Below are 24,159 nucleotides of genomic sequence, written 5' to 3'. Positions count from 1 at the left end.
CCTCCACATACAAGTATCTCTCTTCACGGTGACTCAATATGTTCTATCAAGTGCCCCAATATCATCTTGGCTTGGAGCGGGCTGGAGACCATGGTCCCGGCAGCGGGGGTGAGCCGGATCCGGGGCTCGATTACACGTATAGTTACGTTACAATACCGGCAATCCACATACTTGGAAACTTTCCGATGTTGAGGCTGATCTTCGCACTCACACCCAAGTTGAGTATCACACTGTTGACGAATCGTATGTATATGCTGTTTTTCATAGTTTTAAACAATTCAAATCCAAATTTGAATAAACCATTAAGCCGATTCCCTACTGTATAATGTTGACATCATGTATCGTTCGGTGCCCAAACAGTCAGAGGAGTTGGTGAAATACCACGTATTGTTGAGGTGGACACCCGAGAGACCCCACAGCCCGATTTTGCCCCTTGCATCGCCCTGGCCGTCGCCTTCCCCGCCTGGGTCTCGCCTCGTGCGGCCGGTATCAGCAGATCCCGAACCCGAAAAAAAAGTAAAAAAGAAAAGAAAAGGAAAATGGGTTTCGAGCCAGAAGAGTTGGCGGCCGACAGCCCGGCCATTGTTATCGAAAAAGCGAGTTGCCATGAAAGTGCGCATAAAGATGCAAATGCAACCAACTGGCGACCGTTATTTCGCCACCCTTGCTCTTTTGGTCCAGCTGAGTTCGGCCATGTCTTAGTCAATTTGATCCAGAACCCCAACATCAACTCTTCATGGCTCTTCCGTGCCAATATCCTTTATGACTCAGCCAAGCTTCAGCAATGCGTGGCACCAACCGAGGCCAATGACACATCATCCAGCGTGCCCAAACCTTCGTTTGTTGGCTTTCAGCTCCAGCGATGCATCATCCGAAAGCTCATCCCCAGAAACACGATCCGGGATCAACCTCTGGACCAAACATGCCTCATCTATGGGAGCGTTCCTGGGCCGGAAGATAATGGGTGTGGTGGGAGTAATGCGACTTCGGTTGAGAAGTCTCTCGTCATCTACCTCCCCCATGTCTCGGCGGCGTCCGAGATGCCCTTCTATCACCCCATAGTTCGGGGGATAGCCTTCTTGCACGAATGGGAGGCCGCCGAGTCGCGCGGGTGCATCTCCATCTCGTACCTCTTCTTCAATGAGGAAGACCGCTCTGTTGTGCGGCTTACGAGGACCGCCTTGCGCCTGCTCGAGGTCATCCACAAGCACGGCAAGGGCCGAATCGAGGGCTACCAGAAAAGGGTGCATCACGACCAGGTGCTGCCCCAGGCGCGCGTGCAGGACACATACACCCGCCTCAAGCAGAAGTACGCGCGCAGGTTGATGAAGAGCTGGGCGGAGAGCACCGACCCCGAGAAGCATGTCTTTGAAGATCTGTGCATCGCGGCTTTTTTGCTCGAACTGTGGGCCGACATGTATGGCCAAGGGCCGTTCCCGGGGTTTGTTGACATTGGCTGTGGCAACGGTCTGCTGGTTTACATCTTGAATCAGGAAGGTTTCGTGGGATGGGGCTTCGATGCCCGTTCCCGCAAGTCGTGGGCCACCTACAACACCAAGCTGCACACGGCCGCGGGCGAAGAGGACACTCTGCGGGAGCTCGTCTTACTGCCGCCTCCGGTTCGTAGAGATGGCCTTCCGGATGATTTTGACGAGAACCGCATCCATGACGGCCGCTTCCCCAAGGGTACATTTATCATCTCCAACCACGCCGACGAGCTCACACCATGGACACCCATCATTGCGACCATCTCAGAATGTCCTTTCATTGCAATCCCCTGCTGCAGCCACAACCTCGCCGGGGAGAGGTACCGTGCGCCAGCACCCAAGGACAAAACCAAGGCGGACTCGGCCTACTCGTCGCTGGTTGAGTGGGTAGCAGGCATTGCGGCAGACTGCGGTTGGGAGGTCGAGCAGGAAATGCTGCGGATCCCGAGCACCCGCAACGCAGCCCTGATCGGCCGGAAGCGTTCCGCGAACGGCGCGGACCCTGATATCCTAGCCATCGTGGAACAATATGGGGGTACCGCTGGGTACTTAGAGAGCGTGATCAAGCTGGTCGCATCTACGGCAACAGGGCACGAACACGGAGAATAAACAGCAAGATTAATATTTTTTCTTCAAGTCCAGACTTCTCAGTCTAAGTCGGGCACGGGGGAGGTGGTCCACCAGCTTAAGGTTGAGTCCCAGCTTCTGCAGCGCCTCGGTGGCCAGCTGGTCCCGGAGCTTCTCCGTCTCCTCCTGGGTCGCTAGCACGAAGTCGTGTTTCAACAGCCACGTCCCCTCCTCGACGCCATACTCCTCGGCTGTGGCCTTGTCAACCTTGTCGAGGTCGATCACCAGGCTCTGTTTGACACCGAACACGGCGTCTGACGTCTCGTAGGGATCGCCGCGTAGATAGAGGGCGCTGGCAGGATGGAATTAAAGTCAGCTTCCATGTTATCATGCAAAACAACCTTCAACAAGGGGGACTAGACTGACGTGACTAAGCGATCCCACCCGTCCTTGCCAAACATGAAATGCACGTGAGCTGGCCGCCAGCAGTGGCGCTTCAGCAGCTGCAGCAGCTTGCCGACGGGCCCATCGTGGGGGATGGGGTAGCTAACGGGCTTGAGGCCGCGGAACCAAAAACGGCCCTGGTCGTCCGTGACCATGATGCAGCGCTCGCTGGGGGCGTCGCGGTCAGCGTGCTGGACGTCGTAGTGGCCCGAGCTGTCCGTCTCCCAGATGTCGACCGTGACCCCCGGGACGGGCCGGCCATGCACGTCTTTCACCGTGCACACGGCCAGCATGGGCTCGCCCGCCGGGTCCGATGTCATGCTCGCGCCGTTGGCCAGCACCGGCGCGTCGTGGGTGTGGAACGGCCCCAGCACAGACCCCTCCGTCCCGCCCGGGGGCGTCGGGTGGTTGATGTTGTCAACCAGGAGTGAGAGGCCGAGCACGTCCGAGAGGAGGATGAATTCCTGTTACGTGCATGTCAGCATCCCATCACATCACACCACACATCACACATCATCACACCGCCCCGCCCAGAAGGAAGAATCAGTGAGTAACACACATACATTGCGCACATCACTACAAATCTTGCCGCAGGCGATCAGGAACTCGATGGCGGCGGTCCACTCGGCGGTGCTCAGGCGGGTCTCGCGGGCAAAGTCGTGCAGGTGGGTGACCAGCCGCGCCATCAGGTAGGTCAGGCGGGCGTCGGTGCTCTGCGAGTTGATGCGCACCGTGTTGGGCGTGATGTTGTCGATGGTCAGGTCCAGCAGCGGCGGGCCTGCTTGGCCCGGCTGTGGTTGGGGCTGGGACTGGGACTGGTTGGGGTTGGTTTGGCCGCCGCCCATAGTGATGGTTGTGGTTTGTGGTTTGTGGTTTGTGGTTTGTGGTTGGGGGAGTGGTTGTGGGTGGCGAGGAGGGGTGTTGTGGTTGTGTTGGGTGGTGGTGGTTATTGTTGACAGTGGTTGCCCGTCTGGCTCTGTGGCGGCTGAGTGGGTGACTTGGTATTCGATGAAAACAGAAAGTGGTAAAAGTTAAAACAGAGCGGAATCGCTTGGTTATATGTATGGGTGTGAATCTGTCGATATTTGTAAGGCCTGATCAATCGCTGATGAACTTGACGTGTAAAGCCGGACCAAGTAAGTAATGTGGATTCCAGCCCCGTCGATCGGGTTGGCGGCAAGGCAGATATGTTGAGCTAGTTAAACGAGTGACTCGGAAAAGGAGAATAGCACCCGGTTGATGCTCCAAGTTGGTTTTGCCTCCGAAGGATATTCGATTTGTATTCGTATCACTGCAAGGATCAACGTTAACTTGATCTAGAAGTCTGGTCCGTCCAGGGCCGAGACAGAGAGAGGGCCTGGCTGCAAGGGAGGTGTCAGTTCCAGACGAACGGGATGACCCCTGGTGGTGGGGTCCCCGGCAGGGGAGGATTGGGGGAAGGAGGGGAGGGGTTTCGGGAGTTGAGACGGGGTGGGACTGGAGGGGAACAGTGGAACAGTGGGGGAATGCACAGGGGAACGACAGGATGCAGCAGGGACAGACAGACGGGGGGCGGCGCATGCCAGGTTTAGTGCCGATCCGGAGGAACCATGTTGTTCCCAACGTCAACCACCGGCCATGGAAACCCCTTTCCGGATATCGGACCCGGTTCACGGAGATGTTGGTTCTCTCAAAGAATAAGACATGCATGATGCCTCGGGCCAATTTACCCAACTGAGGAGAAAAGAACAAACATATCCATTACAACAGCTTAACAGCAGAAGAGTCACCGTTAAGCAAGACAACCCAACACCCAACACCCATCCTTGCCACTCCGACATCCACCCCACCACGCGAGCAAACATGCAAACTAAAGGACCGATAATCACTCGGGCGGTTCCGGTGCCTCGGGCAATGCCGTCGGCGGCCTCCTCCCCTCCGTATGCGAGGAAACACTCTCCCTCGAATGCCTCCAGGAACCGATACTGGACGACCTGCTCACCGACGAGGGCGCAATCAAGCTCCCCCTACTACTCCGCGGCTTGCCCATCTCCCCCCACGACATCTTGTCGGACGCGTCGCAGTCCGTCACCACCACGCATGTGATGCCGCTGAGCCGGTCCGTGAGAACGCTGTCCGGACGCCCTGTCGGGATACAATGTTCTCTGAATTCCCGCGACGACCACGACGCGCGGTACGGCCGGGCTGCCCGTGGTAGGCTCCCCGTGCTCAGCCGTGTCCGCACGCTGCTGGTCCGGCTGTGGCCGCCGTGACTTCCGTGGCTGTGGCGGCGGACGCGGAGTTGGTTGTCAGCGGAGCTGTCGTCGGGTGTCTGGCCTAGCTCGAGCGCAGCAGCGGTTATGTCTTCGTCCTCGTCCTCGATTTTGGGGCGGCGCTGGATCGATATGACCGAAAAGCCCCGCGTTGGTGTCGGTGCTGGTGTGTGAATTTCCATGTCATGGTCGAAGAGCGTCTCTCGTGCCTTGGTTTCCATCTCGGTAAAGTACCGGACTCGTATGGGCTCCAGCCAGTCGGGGTCTATTATCTCGCGGTTTCTCATCAGAGACAGGAAAGAGGAGATTACGCTGAGGATGATCAATATCAACAAGGCGGCCACAGTCAGGGCCTGAATCACGATGATGGCGATGCCGAGGGCGGCTGCTTGTGAGCGGCTGGTGTTGGACTCGGGAAGGAAGGCAGTGGAGATGCCCGTCGTGATGATCTTGCAGATGCTGAGTATCCAGACTTCCATGGCCGTGTTGCGAGCTCCCTCAAAGGGGACCAGGCTGGCGGCAAGGACAAAGTTTAGAATGTCAAGGACCAGGACGCCGTAGACCTGTACGTGTGGGCTCTGCCAACCGGCCCCTAATAGCGCCGCGCGGCAGAACAGGTACCCGACGTGGTATGCCAGGAACCACCATCGTGTACCGCGGTACCTTGCAGTGAGCCAACCAAACTTGGAGATGAAGGATTTGTCGTGGTGAACGGTGAGCTGGTCAGGCTCGTTTTCCGTATGGCATACTCGAAACAACGGGATGCTGAACACGGGCCGTACCTCCATGCCATGCCTTTTGGCTGTGCTCTCCAAAATGAGCGCCAGGCCGGGGATCCTTCCAAGCATCTTCTCGTGATAGCAAACGACCCGATCGGAGCTGATCCCGAACCTACCTCCCCGGGTGCGGGTCCTGCAGCCGACCGCAACCTGGGCGGTGATTCCGACCAAGACGAGTGTAAAGACTACCGCGGCGACGGCGACAGGCCCGACAACAGTTGGCCGAATGGTGAACTGTAACACCGAGAGCGTCATTATCGCAAAGAAAGCGATGACTAGCGTCCGCTGCAGTGCGTGGCCCAGGTAACCCGTCCAGTGGTTCCGAAAGTAGAGCAACCGGTCCTCCTTGATCTTCTTTGTAAACACCAACACCCCAAGCAAGAACTTGAGGCTCGCAACGGCCAAGGTTACCAGCCCCATGGCTATCAAAACCCAGATCAACCCGACCAGAAATGCGTCAGCAACAGGGAGGTTAACCACTGACAGTGCCGCAGGGAAACCCTCCCAAGTGCCCGGTAGAGGTAGACCCGGCGCTGCGGGCCTGCCAGACCACGCGTAGTCACGGAAGAAGCTAGAGTTGAAGGCCGGCCCCTGACTAACACCATCCGACGACTCCTCATCCAAGGACCTCCCATACATCCTCAGCGGTAATCCGTTGCCAACCCCCGCCGCATCGCCAACCACTCCCGCAAATCCATTGACCGATCGCACCATCCCGGGCACGCCGATCAAGCCCGCGGACCAAGCAAAGTTCGACCACCACGCCGCCAACATCGGCGGCCAGTCGACCGCGAGCGCCCCCGAGAAGAAGACGGCCTGCAGCGTCTCGAACACGACCAGCACCGAGAGCGAGTGGGCGTGGTGCATGCGCATGTGCGTCACGCTGATGCCGTACGCCGCCGTCAGAAAGGAGGCGAGCATGGCTGCGAGGGTGAAGACGCCGAGGATGGGGCCGATCATCCAGGGGTGGGAGAAGGTGTGGTTGTTTGTGAGGGATGCTTGGAAGCAGCCGATTTCCTTGTGGTTTGGAGTGGTGGTGTAGATTTGTAGCTTGGCTGAGCCGTCGTAGTCGGGAAGGTTGAAGGGAAAGGTGGATAGGTCGATGGTTGACTGAACCCCCATGGGAAGGACTGTGCTAGCTGCTATGGGGGTGGCAGAGTTCATGGGGCAGAGGCTAGGCATGTCAGAGTCGGCTTTCTTAGTTGGGGTCAAAGTGATACCCGGCTTACCTAGTCATGTTGAGGCTACAAGGGTCAACAGTCATGTCAAAGCGGGTTTTGCCATCTGGAAAGTAAACATCAGCCCCTGAATGTGTCTCTGGCCGCGGAGTGTAGCAAAGCCTTACATCCGTCAATGGATAGGTGCACTGCAAACCGTTAGCACAGTTCACCCGTATACGCTCTCAGAATACTTACACATGACAAACTTATTCTTGACATTGCTAGTGCCTTCAAGGTGGAAGGCAACCGTCTCATTACCAGCATCGTAGGCAAGATCAAACCTCGTGAGAGCGAGCAGGCTCTGGCCGGCTAGACAATCACCGAAGTCGCCGGTGTAGAGCGGAGGTGTTGATCTGTTAATTCTTAGCATCGGTCCTACAGTAGGGACTAGGTAGGGCTGAGAACATACTTTTTGACTTTGCGAGCATGGCCCGAAGTGGCTAGGAGCAAGAGGAGAAGGAGAGAGAGGATAGGATAGAGGCGGTTTCGTGGCGCCATGGTAGCTTAACAGGCCCTGAGGCTCGAGTTAAAGGCGAACGCCTTACGCTGTAGCTGTCAGGAGGTTTGGTGTCCCAATGACCACGCTGCCAGCAGTGGCACTGCGCACCGAGGGACGGAAGGTGTTGTCTGTTAGCGGGCAGACGTGGGTATGTTTAAGCGTGGTGGCTGTCAAGAGGTTGTGATGGGTAGTGTGCGTCTGAAGGCAGCGAGTATCCTCAGTTGCCCGAGTCTCTAATCACTGAATACCGAATCCTCAAAAGTGTTTTGGTGCTGGTTGTTGCGGATAGGCCGGGAATTGGTCCCCAACGGCCGGTGCCGAACCTGCTACTGGCAGATGGAGATGCTTCAGCTAGGGTGGGTGGCGGAAGTCGGCCGAGTGCGTATTAACTAATTCAGACTGATATTGAGCATGTCGCTCGGTCTGAGAGACGTAAGAAACGTTGGAGGTCAGTTGATGACGAGCACTCCCGCTCCGAGTGTTTACAGGGTCAATTCTCCAGCACTCTATCGGTTTCTCGCTTCAAAGCCACTGACTTCGAAAAGAAGGAGACAACTTCCAGTTTGGCCGTTCAAGCAGTCCTGAGCTGAGATCTCCTATGACGAGGCGAAGCACTCCACCTGATCATTTTCCCCGGGCCAGCCCCCAGTGGCTCGTGTTTTTGACCCCATGGTCAATAGATCATCGGCTACGCGAAATGGCGCTCATGACCGAGACCAGTCTGAGTCACGGTCGACTCGTAATAGATTTATAGTTTTGCTAGCGCCAGCCGGGTCTTGGTTGTGCAAGCTATAAGTCAGACCTCATGTCCTGTCGAAGTTCGCCCGTTACGTTTGCTACGTAGCTCGGATTTATATCCAGTATCCCTCTCTGTCAACCGCTGGAGTGACGAAAAGGGAGGGGGTCCGGCTTTGATTGGCGCGTTGACCCCCTGCCACGGGGCGGTCCGCCCAGGAAATCACCCGTTCGATGTTGACAGGGCTAATGTTGATCACCCTTAAGAGCCTCATCAAATGTTCCGAAGCTACCGGAAAGCTGTGGAAGTTACTTGAACCGAGCTCTGCACTCTCGAGCAAGGCAGCCCAGCTGCCCCTGAATCACACTCCATGTTCAGAGACATTATTCACTCACGTCAACCGTCTTACCGTTTCATAGTTAGTTAACCAGTTATCCCGAATCAACTTGTGCTCATTATGCCATGGGTGAAGTCCCTCTATACTTGTACTTGGTGCCTAAGCAGAGACCAGTCCATAGTAAAAAAGCCAAGAGGACCTCCAGAAAAGCAACTACCGCGAACGCCTCGCCTTGCCATGTCAACAAGAATACCTAGGTATACCGATAAAAAGGAAAACCAGTATTGCAAAAATCGCGCTACACAGTGTTCATTCCGTTTCTTAGCCATAAGTCATGATGATATCACTGTCCCGTCCCATCCCATCCATTCCATCCCACCCCACCGTTCTCGCCCATCCATCCATCCATCCATCCCAGCAAACCCCCTCAATCCCCAACTCACTGCTCATCCTCCTCCTCAATCGGCGCCGGCGTGGCCCTCTCCCTCCTCCGCTTCGGCCTCCTCAGCCGGTTGCTACTAACCTGACTGGCCGAGTCATCCGGCGCGAGCTCACTGATATCATCCCCGCCCCACTCGCTATCCGCGCCATCCACGCTCTCCTCATCCGCCCAGGCCGGGCGATCATAGATGCCCGAGGAGCCCGACAGCGGCAGGACGTCGATGCCGCGTCCCCCGGGTCCGATGGCGCCGCCGCGGCGCTGCTGCAGGCTCATCTGGAGGGCGGCGCCGCGGCGGCGCAGGCCGTCGCGCACGGCCATGGCGCGGTCGTGCAGCTTCTCGAAGGCGTCCTCGAGCGCCTCCATGCCGCTGAAGATCTCGCGCTCGAGCTCGGCGAGCGTGGCGACCTCGATCTCCTCGTCGTGCGTGACGGCGGCGCCGCGCCCCGAGGGGTAGCTGGACGAGGCGGCCGAGACGCCACTGATGAAGGAGGCGGGGGTGGGCCCGCGTGAGAAGGACCCGAAGGGGGTCGTGGTGCGTGACATGGGTCGGCCGGCGGGGCTCATCATGCGGGAAGGGGGTGGGAATATGCCGCTGGCCGGGGTGGCCATGCGCGAGACGCTCTCGCCCACGTTGATGCCGTCGTCTTCCGCGCCCGACCAAAGGAAGCCGTCGAAGCGGCCTGAGGTGAGGATCTCCCACTCGGAGGCGCTGATGTCGGAGATGGTGTAGAGGAGGTCGTGGACGGCGGTGTATTTGACGAGGAATACGGCCGTTTCGGCATCGCGGGGTGCCTGGTGGAGGCGGTATAATCGTTGGAGGGATAGGCCTGACTTGACGATGAAGTCGTTGCGGGGCCGGCGGACGGGGGTTGGGGCGCGCACGGCAGATTGCACCTCCCGCGCGCCTGCGAGGAGAGCGTTGAAATAGGGTCGGTCTTCCTGCTCGAGGTTGGTGAGGATGGCGAAGGCTAGCGTCTCGTCGTCGACGTCCTGCGGTGGCGGAGCGGCTGTCTTCTCGCAGCCTGTCATCCACCTGTCGACTGCTGCCCGGACCCGTTTCGTCTGGCGGAGGTAATGCTCTCTAAATTCCTCGGCAATATCAGGATCCATCTTGACTGGTGATGACGGCCGGGGCGGGACATCGGCCAGATCCTCAACCGCCTTGGTGCTTAGCAGGGAGAAGTCAAACGGCGGCCAGGGTGGTAATTCTACTCTCCCGCTGACCCGCTCGAGCACTTCTCCCCATCCGAGTCCCCTGTGAGGAAGCCCCGACCGCTCACACATAAGGCAGGGGCAGCCATCCGGCGAGAGATCGCGAGAAAAGACATTCTCTAACCGGTCCAGCAAGCGCCGGGCGACCGTCCGATGTCCGGTGGCCACAGCAATAGAACCGTGGCCCGAAAGTACCGTCTGGTACTGGTTGAGGAGGTTCACGAACGGCGCAAAGAGTGTATCTGCGCCTTGGAGTGGTGGGTTAGACGGCCTTGTACCGTTTTGCCGCGGTAAAACGGAGAGGAACGTCCTAGGAACTGGTTGCGGCAAGCCACCATTTGCCATAAGGTAATCCACTCGTGGCACCTCTTGGAGATTGAGCGCGGGAGGAGGAGGCGGAGGCGGCGGGGGGGGAGGGGGCCCTGGCATAAATGGAGTTGCCGAAGGTGTGGGAACGTCGGATGTTGAATAGTGGTGCTTCTCCTCCGGCATGATAGGTGGCGGCGGGAACTGAGGTGGTGTGTGTGTTGGCGTCCTGGGTGAGACGTCTATCGCTGATTCGGGCGAGTAGTCTGCCATCTCGGTGGGTGCTGTCCGAACGATGGAACCGCTCCGTCGCGGAAGGGCTGTTGAAGTAGAACCTGGCTCGACGGTGGACGCGTCCGTTACCTCCGAAGTTGGCGCTGTAGGTTCCTCGGGGCGGGGAACCCTGACCGAAGGGGCCGGCCGCATGACAAAGGTCGCCTGGCTCGACACTTTTGAGACTCTGGATTTGGGTTCATGTTTGGACGTAGACCTCGACACCCAGGAGCCCCTCGATGAGGGCCTTGTATCCGGAGCGTCTGCTTCTTTCGCCGACCCTGGCGTCTCGGGTCTCTTCCTTTGGCCTGACAAGTCCGTCTCTGGTGGTGATGGCGGCCGGTCATTCTGGCGGGTGTCCTGGTGTGCTGTTGAGGTCTTTCGGGGAGCGGGAGGCGAGTCGACCGACTTGGAGCGGCGCATCTCGCTGCCGCCAAGATCAGTGGTATCTGGCGTGAGCGGATCCGACCGCCGGGCACCAGGCGAAGAGACATCTTCCTTGCTATGGAGAGCCTCTTTGCTGTGTGCCTTGCTGAACGATGGGTACGGAAGGCTCCCCCGTTCGCTCCCCATACCCCGAGCTAGCTCTGGCACCAAATCCACCATGGACCGCGAGGCCGCTGAATTGCCCTCCAGCTCATCCTTGTCCATGTCCTTCGTTCTGTGTCGTCGGTGGGATCGAGAGTGCGACTCGCTGTCGGTCGGCCTCAGCTTGGAGGATCTCGAGGAGCGTTGGGAAAGGTGCTGGTAGCGGTGGGAGGACGACAAGAGTGAATCCCTATCCCGGTCGCTATCGCGGTCTCTATCTCTGTCTCTGTCTCTGTCTCTATCCTTGTCTCTTTTCCGGTCTCTATCCCTCTCCTTATCTCGGTCTCGGTCTCGATCTCGATCTCGATCTCGATCTCTGTCTTTGCGCTCGGATTTGGATCGGTGTGGCTTGTCGCGCGGGCGATCGTCGACAATATCGACATCGCGATCTTTAGAGGACGGCATAATGGACCATGTCAGGGCGTGGCGCCCGCCTTAAAGACGGGGAATTGCGGCTGCGATTACCGGACGTAACTGCAACCAGAATCCTGGGTTGCGGCGCAGGCCGGGAGGGAGATGTTGGCCGATGTTGGTCGGGTTCGTTACGTCGTTAATGCTGCTGCGGAATGGGGACCAACCAGGGCCCTGTATCACCTCTTGACCTTCCAAGTCGCCGCGACGGTATTCCCCGATGCGGAAGAGCTGACTCGTTTATGGGAGACGGCGGAATAGCAAACTGTCGGAAGCTTGAACTGACTGGGTCGTGCCCAAAATCCATCGGTTCCTCCCAAGTCTCTGCCCTACCTAGTATTGGGCGGTGATGGCCATCATTGGGTGCCCAGGGTGATTCGGCCTGGCGTTTAGTACAGTGTGAGAACTGTGCACCCCGGCCTCTCTTGGTGGCTTGACCGCCTTTTTTTAGGAGGAAAATGAACAGCACAGTGCCTACGTTGCAATGCTACCAAAATATTCACTGTCTGATGTGTTCGGCTGTTTTACGAATACCGACCGCTTTGCTGCTGCTTCAACAAGTTTTGGTCCCGAACAGAAACAGCTCGATGATTGACGTCCCTCAACCGTTACCGCCGCATGAGACGTTTCTCGGCGGAAGCACAAAGAGATGCCCGCGGTATCACAGTATCACAGTACAACAGCAGTTAATATCGCCTTGTTACCTCCGGACGAACCTGTGTTCATCAGTTTTCGTCGGGAACTTTGAAGCAGCGACGAGGGGTTAAAGCTCAATTGGGTGGGTACATGGACCGACCCGACTCCTCACCTTTGCCCGCAATCCCCAAATGCGACCTCCACGTCTCTACGCGCTGGCTGGCCGCAGGATGCGGGAGAGGCGCCCAATAGCCTTGCGCGTTACAGCCGCCAACCGAGAATAGAAACCACGAGCACAACGCAGGACACGGGACGCAGGACGCAGGAGTCTTCGTGTCGGCTTCGCTTGCAAAGATGGCGTCTGAAAAAACCCGCAGTTTAGTTGAAACCTGGTTTTGAATTTCTTCTCGCATGCTAGGTAGCTATCTATGGGTGCGCCCTTAAGTTTGCAGCAACTCTGCCGCTCGCCGGCTCTATCGGTTCCGAAAACAGTCATAACGTCATCCTCCGCTATCCTCTCGCTTCACGAATCGAAGAGGGGCCTCAACCTCCAGAGTGGAGGGAGGCCTCGACGGCGATCGCACTTCCCCGCTTGCCGCGGGTCGGGTACCCTGGTGTTGACTCGACATAAACCGGTCAATCACTCTAGAATCTGTCTAGGAGACCCTGGCTCTCGAGTAGCAGAATGATCTGGTGCACGATGGACCGCACAGACTGCGTCTCTGCGTCGACCACAAGGTTAGGCTTGGCAGGCGCCTCGTACGGGTCGTCGACGCCGGTAAAGCCCTTGATCTCGCCTGCGCGGGCCTTCTTGTAGATGCCCCGCTTGTCCGTCTTTTCGCAGTACTCGAGCGAGGTCGCGACGTGGATGAGGTAGAAGTCACCGTACTTCTCCACCAGCTCGCGGGCAGACTGCCTGGCCTGCTCGAAGGGGGCGATCGGCGCGGCGATGACGGCAGCGCCGGACCTCGTCAGCTCCGAGGCCACAAAGCCGATGCGGGCAATGTTCTTATCGCGATCCTCGCGGCTGAAGCCGAGCTCGGAGGACAGCTCGTGGCGGACCGTCTCGCCCAGGAACAGGGACACGGAACGGCCGCCCTGCTGGTTCAAGGTGACCTGGAGCGCTCTCGCGATCTGGTCCTTTCCGCTGTTCTGGTAGCCCGTCAGGAAGATGGTGAAACCCTGCTGCGACCGCGGCGGGTGCGACTCCCTGAGCACCTTGACGACCTCGGGATACGAGAACCACTCGGGGATCTCACGGCCGCTCCTCAGCCGCGCACGCAGCTCTGTGCCGGAGATGTTGAGCGTCCGGACGCCCTGGGGGATCTGGTCGACGGGCGCGTACTCGTCGCTGTCGGGGAGGTACGTCATCATCTGGAAGGGAACCACTTCGATACCGAGCTCGTCGCGGTACTTCTCGACGGCATACTGGGCATCGTACGGCCCGTAGAAATCGACTCCCTTGCTGTTCTTGCCGGGGCCGGCGTGGTCACGGCCGACGATGAAGTGCGTGGCACCGTGGTTCTTACGGATGATGGCGTGCCAAATGGCCTCGCGAGGGCCACCCATGCGCATGGCGAGGGGTAGCAGGCCGAGAACGGCCATGCCGTTCGGATATCTGGGGAGGAGGGCCTTGTACACGCGGACGCGGGTGAAGTGATCGATGTCGCCGGGCTTCGTCAGACCGACGACGGGGTGGATGAGGACATTGGCGTGGTGGGATCGAGCAGCGCGGACCGTCAGCTCTCTGTGGGCGCGGTGCATCGGGTTCCTGGTCTGGAAAGCGACCACCTTGGCCCAACCGAGCTTGTCAAAGTGAGCACGAAGCTCGGAGGGGGTGTCTAACAGCGGCCAGTCAGTCTCCTCTCTCTCCCCAAGCCCACTCACGCCAAGATTGGGGCGCACTCACATCGCAGCTCGACAAAGTCATAGTGCTGCAGCCTGTTGACAGCCTCGAGCTTGCCGCCCACGTAAAAGTCCTTGGCGGTCTTGTAAAGATACTGGACGGCTGGGTGTTCCTCGTCACCTCCAAAGACCTCCTTGGCTTCCAATGCCCTATTTTGCGCGTGTCAGTCCTTTGTGTCACCCCCAACCTTGCCATTCTGCCACGCAATGACGCGACCCTTGGCAATTCTTGGAAAACGGCGACGGAGCTTACTTGTCGGGCTTGTAAACGTCCTCGACGGTGAGGATGGCAAGGTTGCGGTCGTCGCGGAAATCGCGCAGCGTTATCCTGGCGCCGGCCTTGAGGGAAAGCTCGTCGATGGTCGCCTGGTCTACGTCCAGGGTGATGGGCATGCTAAAGAGCGCGCCACTGGCGAGGCGGTTCTCCTTGACGACTCTGGGGAAGGGCGCATGTCAGTTTCAACACCATTGCGGAGGCCAATTGCTCGATTTTTCGGTTGAACATACCCATTGTAGTCCTGCTCGGTCATGAAACCTGCATTTGAGGCCGTCGGTTAGCTGAGACGTCTCTCGCGCACATGAATTGAGACTGTTAAGAAGGGCGATGGCGGGGTTGATTTGAACCCCACCATCCCCGTCCACGAGGCGCTGTGCGCCGCAACCGCGGGGTTTCATTTTTTTTTGGACGAACCTTCCAATGGCGAGAAACCGCCGTTTAGTAGCAACTCGAGATCGCAAAGCTGGCGCTCACTGAGGAGCAGCGCCGGGAGGGTCTCGGCCTCGGTAGAAAGCTCGGCATGGCGAGGCGAGTCCCGGGCGAGCAAGTCCTTGAGGACACCGCCGTGAGGAGAGTTGGCCATCTTGGTGGATTGGTCGGTTGCTGATCGAGGGGTACCGGAGCCGGGGATTAGACGAGACGAAAAGCGGCAATTCCACGAACTGTCGCAAAGAATATGGAGCGGAGAAAAGAAGACCAAGGTGTGCACTCTGGATTTATGACAGAGAAAGTTATCGGTCAAGGCCAGATATGTATATATATATATGTTGCAGATTTGCCGCGTTTCCGTCTCCGCGGGGACCCCAAGGCTCCGTTTACAAACAAGGTGATGGGCAAGTGAGCGGACCGACACTGCGACTTGGCCGGCAGCGAAACCCCCGGTAGCGGCGTTCACCTTTAATTGTGGGTGTCTGTACTCCTTACAAATAATGGGAATATTTGTCGCATTCCCCTGTGGCGATTCGTAATCCACGGACCACGGGCATGTGGAATTCCCCGTGATCCCATCCATGCCCATGCCCATGCCCCATGCTGGCGGTAGTGCAGGTTGATGTTTGGTTCTGAGTATTGTACGAATGAATACATGGGCCCAAAACAGAAAGCGAATGCAAGGCACATGGCACGCAACTACATCATCACATCTCCCGAGTATCCTTCCGAGCCCCTTTTCACGCGGCAGGCACATGTAACCACGGACGGGTGCCCTTTACCTCTGTCCTGAACCGGCGATCCATCGGAGAGGGGCCAGCCTGTAACATGGAGGGGTATTTTACTCGACTCATCCTCAACGGCTGGAAAAAGGGCGAAAACCTGAGACGGGCCCTGTTCAAGGTTTCTTAGCTCCGATGACGTGCTCAAGCAATGACCACTTTCGAGCCACTCGGCATGCCTGTCGAGCCTGCCGCCCACTCAATCGCCGGTTTGTCAGTGTGGGCCCAATTAACCAACCACAAACACCACAGCTCTTGCCGTCGATGAGCGATAAAAGCCGCGACAAGACACTCGTTCATCAAGTACAAGTATACTGTAACCTCACGGATGTCGGACTGACCGACTGGCCGACTGGCCGATTGAACTGACCGACTGACCAGACTTGGAATGCGAGCTGCCCAATCTCGAGCCAATCTCTTGCAGCACTGCAACGGGAACCCGGAGGCCCGAGGCTGGTTCGGCTCTGGGTTCGGTATTGAGGGTTAGGGTTATAGCGCATGTTTATAAACCCCTGAATGTAACTCGGGTTCATCAACCTCGCTCACGGAGTTGTCTCTCTCCGTGGCAGACAAGGAACTGAACGAATCAAAGTCTAAACATGACGGAACTCTGAATTAGCCATCCCGGGGTAGTGAAATACCCCTGCACAGCAATTGCCTATTCTCGAGCTAATCTGGGAAACAGAGAAAAGACAAAAGGCAAAGGAGACAACGAAAAGAAAGGAGAGACAAAGGCAGCCAGCGGATGCATCTGCCCTGTATGTTGAGCCCAAACAAATTGCAAGATAGGTAGACAACTTGAAAAAATAACGACCGAATACAGTTGAGTTGGGTAGACAAATAACCTTCCAGAGGCTCACCCGGCCCCTTAACCACGCAAACGCAACAGCAACGACATCAACGACGAAACCCCCCTATTCCTTCACAGCAACAACCCATAACACAACCACCCTCTCACCTCACTACCCCAACCACAACCTCCCAACCCTCCCATACCCTAATCTATCCCTCCCCGGACCCCCAACTACGGCGATCCCGGCCCGTGGTGGTGGTCCAGCGTGCCCTCGCCCGAGTTGAGCGGGTTGTTCAGTCCGCTAGGGGGAGCCGGCGCCGAAGATTGGGTGGGCTCGGCAACACTGCTGGACGGGCTGGCCGTGTCAGTGGTGCTTTGTTGCGGCTGTGACTGGGCCTCTGACGCTGTCGAGCCGATGGACTGGGTTGCTGAGGCGGATGTTGGGGAGGGCGGTGGTGGTGGTGGTGGATGATGTGCGCTGGATTGAGGGGTGATGCTGCTGCTGCTGCTGCTGCTGCTGCTGCTGGTTCCTGGGGCAGTTTCTGGAGGGTCAATGTCAGTCAGCACTGGGTCGTGTGCAAAGGGGGTGAGATGGAAGGGGTATCGGGGGCTGTCATACCGCTCAGGCTGCTACTATCAACCGCCACTGTGCTGGACGTGTTGTTCAGCGATGCGCCGGCCTGTGAGGAGGGCACCGTCACCGTGCGCAGCGTCGTCTCGCTGCAGGTCGATGAGAAGAACGTCGCGGCAGACGAGCTGCTGCTAGCGGGCGTCGTTTCGGTTGCAGGGACTGGAATGGTCTCTTCACATGAGGTTGACGACTCGCTCATTGGAGCTGACACCGTCTCTTCGCAGCTTGTTGACGTTGCCGCCGGCGCGGACACGGTCTCACTGCAGGATGTTGACTCGGTAATCTGGTTGGATTGTGTGGTCTCATCTGTGCAAGTGGTATCTAGGGGCGCGCTTGCTGTGCTGGTCTGGGACTGGGATGCGGGCGACGAGATGGTTTCGCCCGAAGTGCAACTTGTCGAGGCTGTTCTGCTTGCCGAGGCCGTTCCACTCGCTCCGCTGCTCGGCGAAGACACCGACGGGCCTGTCGATTGCGAGGAAACCATTGAACTGGTTAGGCTGCCTGAAACGGGAGGGCCGTTGGAGTTGCTGGCTATCGTGGTAGACGCCGAGGGTGTCCCGGTGATGGCCTCCACGGAGCTGGTTGACCGACCTGCGGTTCCAGAAGGCTGACCAGTAGGGCCTCCTGAGAATGTAGAATTCCCTGTCGGGAACGCGGGCGAAGCCGATAGAGTCCCTTTGGATGGCTTTGGTGACGCGGTCCCAGATCCAGGAGTACTTCCGATGGACCCCGGTGTTGTGACAACCGAAGTGGTCCCCGAGGTGGAAAGGGATACCTCGACCGGTCTGGTTCCGGTTGGGCCCACGCTTACCACAGTTGAGTTGGGGAGCGGGAAAGGTGCAGGACTCGACAAAGCCGACGATGGGCCTGGGGATCCCGTACCCGTATTGAATGGCGAGGTAAAGCCACCAGTTCCGCTTCCACCACTACCAGTTGGCAAAGGTATGCTAGAATTTGGCTGTGGGAAGGGTGCACTGCTTGTCAGGATAGCAGGAACACTGCCGGTACCCCGTACCCCCGAGCTTTGAGGTCCAGAAGAGCCTATCCCCGAGGACGGCGCCGTAGGCCCACCGGTAACAGTCTGGTTCGTGAGTGGGTATGGAGCGGAGGAGCTGTGAGAGGCAGCTGGTACCGTTGGAACCCCAGTCCCAGATCCGGCAATGGACGAGATACTCGTCGCGTTCGGGAACGGGAACGGCGCAGAGCCGGAACCCGTAGCAAGACTCGTTGGCGCTGTAGCGCCACCGCTTGTACGAGAGGCCCAGGTGCTCGAATTCGACAAGGGGAAGGGAGCAGAGGCTGAAGAAGCACCGGGAGGCCAGATACCTGTGCCAGAGGATGGAAGCGACCCGCTAGAAGATCCTGGACCGCCGGTGACTGAACTAGCACTGCCAGTCGGGCCGGCAGTCGGCCCCCCAGCAAGGGAAGAGTTGCTGATAGGGAATGGTGGCGTTTGTATCGACGTTCGCGAGCCTCCAGGCGGCCCTTGGCCCGATGGAGCTGTTCCTGTTGGCCAGGGCAGTCTTGTCGAGTTGGACAGCGGGAATGGCGCAGAGATCGACCCGGTTCCCGAAATCTGAGTGCCCGACGTTGGGGCACCGGTGCCGCTCACAGATCCCGATACTGGGCTTGTTCCGGTCGGGCCAACCTGAATCGTCGAAGAGTTGCTCAGCGGGAACGGTACGCTTGCGATGCTGCTGCCAGGGGGACCCCCAATGCCTGTCGACCTGGAGAAACCGCCCGATGGGCCTGTGCCCCAAGAAGATGATGTGAGTGCACCGCCCACTCCCGATGTGGAATTGGAGACTGGAAATGGGACAGTCGAGGTCGTACTGAGAGACGACGAAACCCCGGTGGGGGATGTAACTCCGGTCCCCGGTGCGGTACCCGAGGGCCATGACAAGCCTCCGGTTGAGTTGCCGACCGAGAAAGGGGGGGCGGTCACGGACGCTGTGCCGGATGCAGAACCGCCGCTTGTGCCGGTACCTGTGATAGACGCAGTTGCATTGGTCAACGGGAAGGAGGCCGAAGAAGCTGCCGAAGTCCCTGTCAGAGAACCCGTGCCAGGCGGGGCGCTGGTCCCCGACTCAAATTCGGCGCCTGAAGTTGACCCGATAGTTCCAGGAACTGTTCCGGAGCCAGATCCCGTGGCTGTGGTGTTACTGGCCGGGAGCGGTGTCGAAAGAGACGTGCCGGCGCTGGTTCCCGGGCCTGCTCCTCCCTGTGCCGAGGTTGTCGAAGGACTACCGGTAACAGAATCGGGAATAGTGTTCACAGGGATTGTTGGAGTGACCAACAAGGTGGTGGTCAGGTGGACAGTCCTGGTGATGTTAAAAGTAGTTGTGCTAACGGTCACGGTGCCGCTGACAATGTAACTCGTTGTTGGGATGCCAATGACAGCATCAACGCTCGATGTCTCCCAGACGGGGTGCTTGGTGGTGGAATTCGGGGGGATGAAGAAGCTGGAGCTTGTGGCCAGTGTGGCAGATGTGGTGCCCGCAATTGGAGACGAAGAACCCGATGTTGCGGCCGAGGTCGACCCAACACCCGTTGGTGTTTCATTAGACGAGTGAGCTACCGACGAATCTGCACCGGTACCTGTCGTACTGCTGAGCACCCCTGACGTTGTGGACAAAGGTGGTGTGACCCCGGCGGTTGTGCTCCCCGAAACTGACCCGGTAGCCGTGGGAGAGGTGTTGCCGGTTGTGTCGACTTCGGTCGTCGGTGTGGTTTGAGAACCTCCGCTTGTTAGGGTCGAGGCAGAAGACGTGCCAGCACTTGACGATGCAGACCCTGTTTGAGACCCAGTGCCGGTGCTACTTCCAGAGGGAGTTGACGATAATGAATAGCCGCCACTCTCCGTTGTGCCGGCCCCGTAGCCCTCGCTTGATGAAGTGCTCGAACCAGCTGGTGTTTGCGAAGATGAAGTTTCCTGGGACGCGGTTGACGAGACAAGACTTGGAGGGGGTCCATATCCTGGCTAGGTTAGCGAACATTTTCTAGGGAGTTTGATAGGACTCACCACCCCAGGTCGAAGTTGATGATTCTAAAGCGGAGGACAAAGACGAAGTGGACGAAGATGACGAGGATGAAGAGGAAGAGGACGAAGAGGACGAGGAGGATGTCTGTGTAAGTGGCGGGGGCTGAAACCCATATGGTGGATCGTCGTCTTGTTCCTCTCTCGGCTCGATACTCTGATAGTGCATGCGGCTACTGTCTCCCGACTTTGGAGAGGAAGCCTTGCCGATGGTTTGCCGGAAACTGGACCAGAGACCACCATGATACGCCAGGTTTCCTTGTATGCAGCCCAACAAGGTTATGGCCGACGTGATGCCACCAAAAAGGCTAGAAGGCCTCATTTTGGAAGAGCAAAGTCAAAGTACGAACAAAAGCCAAAATGTACTGGGTAGCTGCCCCTTGTAAAAGGCGGGAGAAACGAGAGGGTTATGACCCCGTTCATCCAACAAGAGGCAATAATAATAAGTGTTGCGGAGAGAAAATGAGTGAGTGATGTTGCCCCAATTGTTCATGAATTCATATGGCAAGGGGGCAAAGCCATCTGATTCCGCGGGTGCTGGGAAACGAGCAGAAGTTCACATACCAGACCAGCGAGGAGGCGGGTGGGTGATATAAATGGAGCAGCCTCCTTCTAGGACTCCCCCGGGGCATAATCTCCTTGTGCCGCATCGGTGGGGGATGACTAGAGGGATGTCGCCCAAGCACAACGTAAATTGACTGTGGTTGCTTCCCAGGGAGGAAGGGGAAATCTCCTTAGTCACACGATGTCGACGAGAGATGTGACTTCGTTAGTATCTCCTGATGTATAACGTGCACCGCTGAGCAGAAATACCTTTACTGCAGTCCAAACAATTCCCACAGCCGCCTTTGACCCGCGAGACTCGGAGAGGTGACATGTCGATCCGAGCATTGAACTGGCGCGACAAAATGACACCTGATGACCCACAAACGACCGATTGTGTGGCCACCTGTGTTTGAGGAACTTCGAATAATGTGTTATAAACTCTGATCTGGGAAGCACAAGAAGTGGTTGAGGCACATGAGACCTCGCAACCGCCGAGGTTTCCTCTGGCTGGGTAGCAAGACGGTCTCGTCGAGTAAAATTCGGATAGATTATAGGGGCCCTAAACCTTGCTAAGGAGCCGGAAATCCCGCTTCTGTCTTAAACAAACTTGTATCAAAGTTTCGCCCCGGTTGCTTTTCAGCATTGTGCTCTGTTAGTTGTCAGTATTAACTCTCCTACATGGCTCTTCCAGCCTGCCTAGGGCACAAAACCCCCCGCTAGGTTTGCAACCCGCCGACCGCGGTTAGGCCGCGCAGTTGATGTGACAACTCACTCGGGGCAAGGTCACCTCGAGGGGCAGTTTCTGTTATACACGACTGAGAACCAAGCTTTTGATCGAGGACCAAGGCGCAAAGGCCAGCGAGCTAATGAGCAACAACTGCTGATTTCTGTTGCCACCGGGCCAAGTTCCGTGCAAGTTACACGTCACCTGGGCCGACTAAGATACGGGCGTTATGCGGGTAGCCGGTGGCCAAATTATCTGTTCCTGCATTGGTGTGTCGCACATCGTTCGCGGTCTTTGGGTGTAAAACGCGAGATATCAGCCAAAGTGGGCAGTTTCGGTCATTCCGTTGGACTGTCCAGGTAACACCGGGGGGTGTGAGATGTCGTCGACCAAGAGAAAGGACGAGAAGGAATTTTCTCAGTCGGAGCCTCGGTCCGATCAGTCAGTTGTGAGCCTCGACACTGAAAACTAAGGTTACAGAGTTTCAACTAATCGACGAAGATAGGTGTCAGGCTTTGTGCACCCCCTCTGTGACCTCCGATGTATGCTACAGAAGGAAAAATGTGAGGGGGACTTCAAGATGGAGGCGGTTGGTGGTGCAAAAAAGGACCTGGGGCAGTGGGGGAGGGGGGGGAAAGGGGAAAGGGGGGATGAGTTTAGTTAGATCCGGGCCTACTCAGATGTCCTACGCCTGTCTCGTCTTAATTATATATGTACAGAGGCAAAGCTGAAACGAGGCTGAACTTACAACAAGGTCTAGGTTTATTCAGATATCCAACGCGCTTCCGAATAACACATGCATAGATTCTCCCTCGGCCGGCCGAGACACTGTGTGTCGATGAGAGAAACAGGTACGAGAGGCGCCTTGGGATACTCCAGGCTGGCGATTCAGTTTGAGATGAGAAAGTAAAAAGAAGCATCAAGTTGCCTATCAATTTCGAAGACTTGCCACTGCGCTCAACCCCGGGTCATTGCTGAACAAGAAGTTTCGTCCTACCTAGGTAGCTCAGGGAAACTTGATACGCAATGCCCTCCGCTTTGGGGCCTTTTTTCGAGCTGCAGCGGGGGCACGACATACTCTGCTGTCAACCTGTTGTGCATCCTCGTTTATCTGCCGTCACCGCCGATGCTGTCCGTATGCGCGTTTGTATCAGACTGAGATCATGCAGAGATACCCCCGGCCGAGCATGCGATCCCGCATGACGATGATCCTGGCAATATGCGCAGGTAACCTCTCACTCGGCTCTCTTCGCCGCCTCCCGCAGATCCGGTGCCGTGCTACCGGCTATCTCGTTTTCCTTAGCCTCGATATCAGCCGCCCAGAGGGCAGCGCCGACTGTTATCGGTGGTTAGCGGGTAAACGGACTGTAGCCATTATGGAACTGGAGCTTGCCTGTGTTGGTGAAGGAGAACACGACCGAGGCAACAGGGATCATTTCGAGGAGGGTGGCAACTGTGCCAAATCTAGGTGGCCGAGTTCAGTCAGCACATGCGTTGCAATGAGGGTTGGACATGGCCCAAAGGAGTACATGGGACATGAAGTATTGGTGAACCGGGCTTGCCCACCAGTTATTGCCATCCTCACGTACAACCAGTATAACTTGGGAAAATGGAGACCACTCACGCAGTATAAGGCCCCTTATGTTCCTCGACCCATTTTGACTTCCTGGATTTTGGCCACCCCTTCAGCTGAAAGTACTAGAACAACGAGTAAGCTTCTGCCGAGTGATACACACAGACTCGACTCACCCGGTCATGAACGGAGTTGCCACGAGATCGCCCTGTTGAGTATCAGTCACACGTTCCTGCCACGCGCCATCCGGATTCTCACCTCGCAGAAAGATGAATGCGATGGTACCCACGACTGCGTCATCAAAGTTAGCGTTCTTCGTGGATACGCAAGGTCGGGTGCACTGGAAGCCGTACCAGGGATGAAATTCAGCGGCAGATACATCACATATCGGATCAATTCGTTGACACTGAAACGCGCGAAGGGCTTCTTGAGGGCCTTCCCGAGCCTCTGGATAGAATCACCTCGCGCTTTCAGCTCTCTTCCTTCGGCGACCACCTTGGAGTTGTTCCTAGCCATCAAAGTGCCATCAAAGGTATCCATAATAGCCTCCTGCAACAGGTAGTTCTTGGAGATGATGCCAGTGATGGTTGAGCTCTCATTCAGGATTAGAAGAGCGGTTGTGAGAACGGCAAGCGGCCCGTTGACGAAGGCCATGACAGCAAGCTGCGGGATATAGGTGAAAAAGAACATGGATCCCAGCACGCTCGAGTAGAGGGTCAGGTAGGGGAGCAACTTTGAACGCAAAGGTTTCCACAACTCGGGGTGGGTGACGAAGTAGAAGATCCCCTGCAACGATCAGTCATCCCCCGTTTCGGTTGCGCGGTAGCACTTGTGTTGGTGTGTGTGTGTGTATGTGTGTGTGCGTGTGTGTTAGGCCTACCTTGATGGGATACAAGTAGGACCCGCTCTTCGCGGCATGGTTGAGAAGAACTCGAGCCTTGTCGTAGTCCTCCTTTCTGAAACAGAAACGCGTCAGCTAATGGATAGAAGATTCCTCGGTATCGCGATGGGGCAACACACGCGACCTCTTGGGCCTTGCCCGCAAGTCCATTCGCCATCGTGAACCCGTGGTTGACGTGGTAGTTTTTGGAGCTAAATTCGATTGGGGTGATGGTTCTTGCAGCGTCGAAAACACGAATAATAAGTCTCAGGGGAATATTTCCAAAATGTGTTGTTGTTGATTTTGGTTTCGGGTTTGGTTTTGGTGTTGGTGTTGGCGTTGAACCTGGGTTGCGGGATGTTGAAGCTTGGTTGGATCGAAGGTACCTATGTC

General features: G+C 57.2%; 7 protein-coding genes across 7 annotated transcripts; 2 read left to right on the top strand and 5 right to left on the bottom strand.

The window, feature by feature from the left end:
- Positions 1–38: 38 nt before the first annotated feature.
- On the top strand, positions 39–2,096 carry CHGG_06565 (uncharacterized protein; the record flags this gene model as incomplete). Its single annotated transcript, XM_001222659.1, has 2 exons — positions 39–243; positions 361–2,096. 2 exons carry the CDS (start codon positions 39–41, stop codon positions 2,094–2,096), a joined length of 1,941 nt encoding a protein of 646 aa, XP_001222660.1.
- Positions 2,097–2,470: 374 nt separating this feature from the next.
- Positions 2,471–3,343, bottom strand: CHGG_06564 (uncharacterized protein; the record flags this gene model as incomplete). Its single annotated transcript, XM_001222658.1, has 2 exons — positions 2,471–2,962; positions 3,062–3,343. The coding sequence occupies 2 exons, from the start codon at positions 3,341–3,343 to the stop codon at positions 2,471–2,473; spliced, it is 774 nt and encodes a 257-aa protein (XP_001222659.1).
- Positions 3,344–4,362: 1,019 nt separating this feature from the next.
- CHGG_06563 (uncharacterized protein) lies at positions 4,363–7,247 on the bottom strand (the record flags this gene model as incomplete). The annotated part of the gene is made up of 4 exons (XM_001222657.1): positions 4,363–6,758; positions 6,875–6,895; positions 6,945–7,102; positions 7,159–7,247. 4 exons carry the CDS (start codon positions 7,245–7,247, stop codon positions 4,363–4,365), a joined length of 2,664 nt encoding a protein of 887 aa, XP_001222658.1.
- Positions 7,248–8,760: 1,513 nt separating this feature from the next.
- CHGG_06562 (uncharacterized protein) lies at positions 8,761–11,547 on the bottom strand (the record flags this gene model as incomplete). Its single annotated transcript, XM_001222656.1, has 1 exon — positions 8,761–11,547. One exon carries the CDS (start codon positions 11,545–11,547, stop codon positions 8,761–8,763), a length of 2,787 nt encoding a protein of 928 aa, XP_001222657.1.
- A 1,287-nt stretch (positions 11,548–12,834) lies between these two features.
- CHGG_06561 (uncharacterized protein) lies at positions 12,835–14,954 on the bottom strand (the record flags this gene model as incomplete). Its single annotated transcript, XM_001222655.1, has 5 exons — positions 12,835–14,030; positions 14,099–14,244; positions 14,348–14,530; positions 14,602–14,629; positions 14,786–14,954. The coding sequence occupies 5 exons, from the start codon at positions 14,952–14,954 to the stop codon at positions 12,835–12,837; spliced, it is 1,722 nt and encodes a 573-aa protein (XP_001222656.1).
- Positions 14,955–16,846: 1,892 nt separating this feature from the next.
- On the top strand, positions 16,847–20,288 carry CHGG_06560 (uncharacterized protein; the record flags this gene model as incomplete). Its single annotated transcript, XM_001222654.1, has 7 exons — positions 16,847–17,558; positions 17,712–17,948; positions 18,153–18,571; positions 18,671–19,330; positions 19,430–19,555; positions 20,022–20,135; positions 20,208–20,288. 7 exons carry the CDS (start codon positions 16,847–16,849, stop codon positions 20,286–20,288), a joined length of 2,349 nt encoding a protein of 782 aa, XP_001222655.1.
- Positions 20,289–22,548: 2,260 nt separating this feature from the next.
- CHGG_06559 (uncharacterized protein) lies at positions 22,549–23,944 on the bottom strand (the record flags this gene model as incomplete). Its single annotated transcript, XM_001222653.1, has 6 exons — positions 22,549–22,649; positions 22,903–22,913; positions 23,063–23,094; positions 23,145–23,549; positions 23,767–23,842; positions 23,907–23,944. The coding sequence occupies 6 exons, from the start codon at positions 23,942–23,944 to the stop codon at positions 22,549–22,551; spliced, it is 663 nt and encodes a 220-aa protein (XP_001222654.1).
- Between the last annotated feature and the right edge of the window lie 215 nt (positions 23,945–24,159).

This window comes from Chaetomium globosum, genomic scaffold (assembly GCF_000143365.1).
Source record: "Chaetomium globosum CBS 148.51 scaffold_3 genomic scaffold, whole genome shotgun sequence".
NCBI classification, from domain to species: Eukaryota; Fungi; Ascomycota; class Sordariomycetes; order Sordariales; family Chaetomiaceae; genus Chaetomium; species Chaetomium globosum.
Note: the sequence above shows the minus strand (reverse complement) of the source record. Positions and strands in the feature narration are given on the sequence as shown.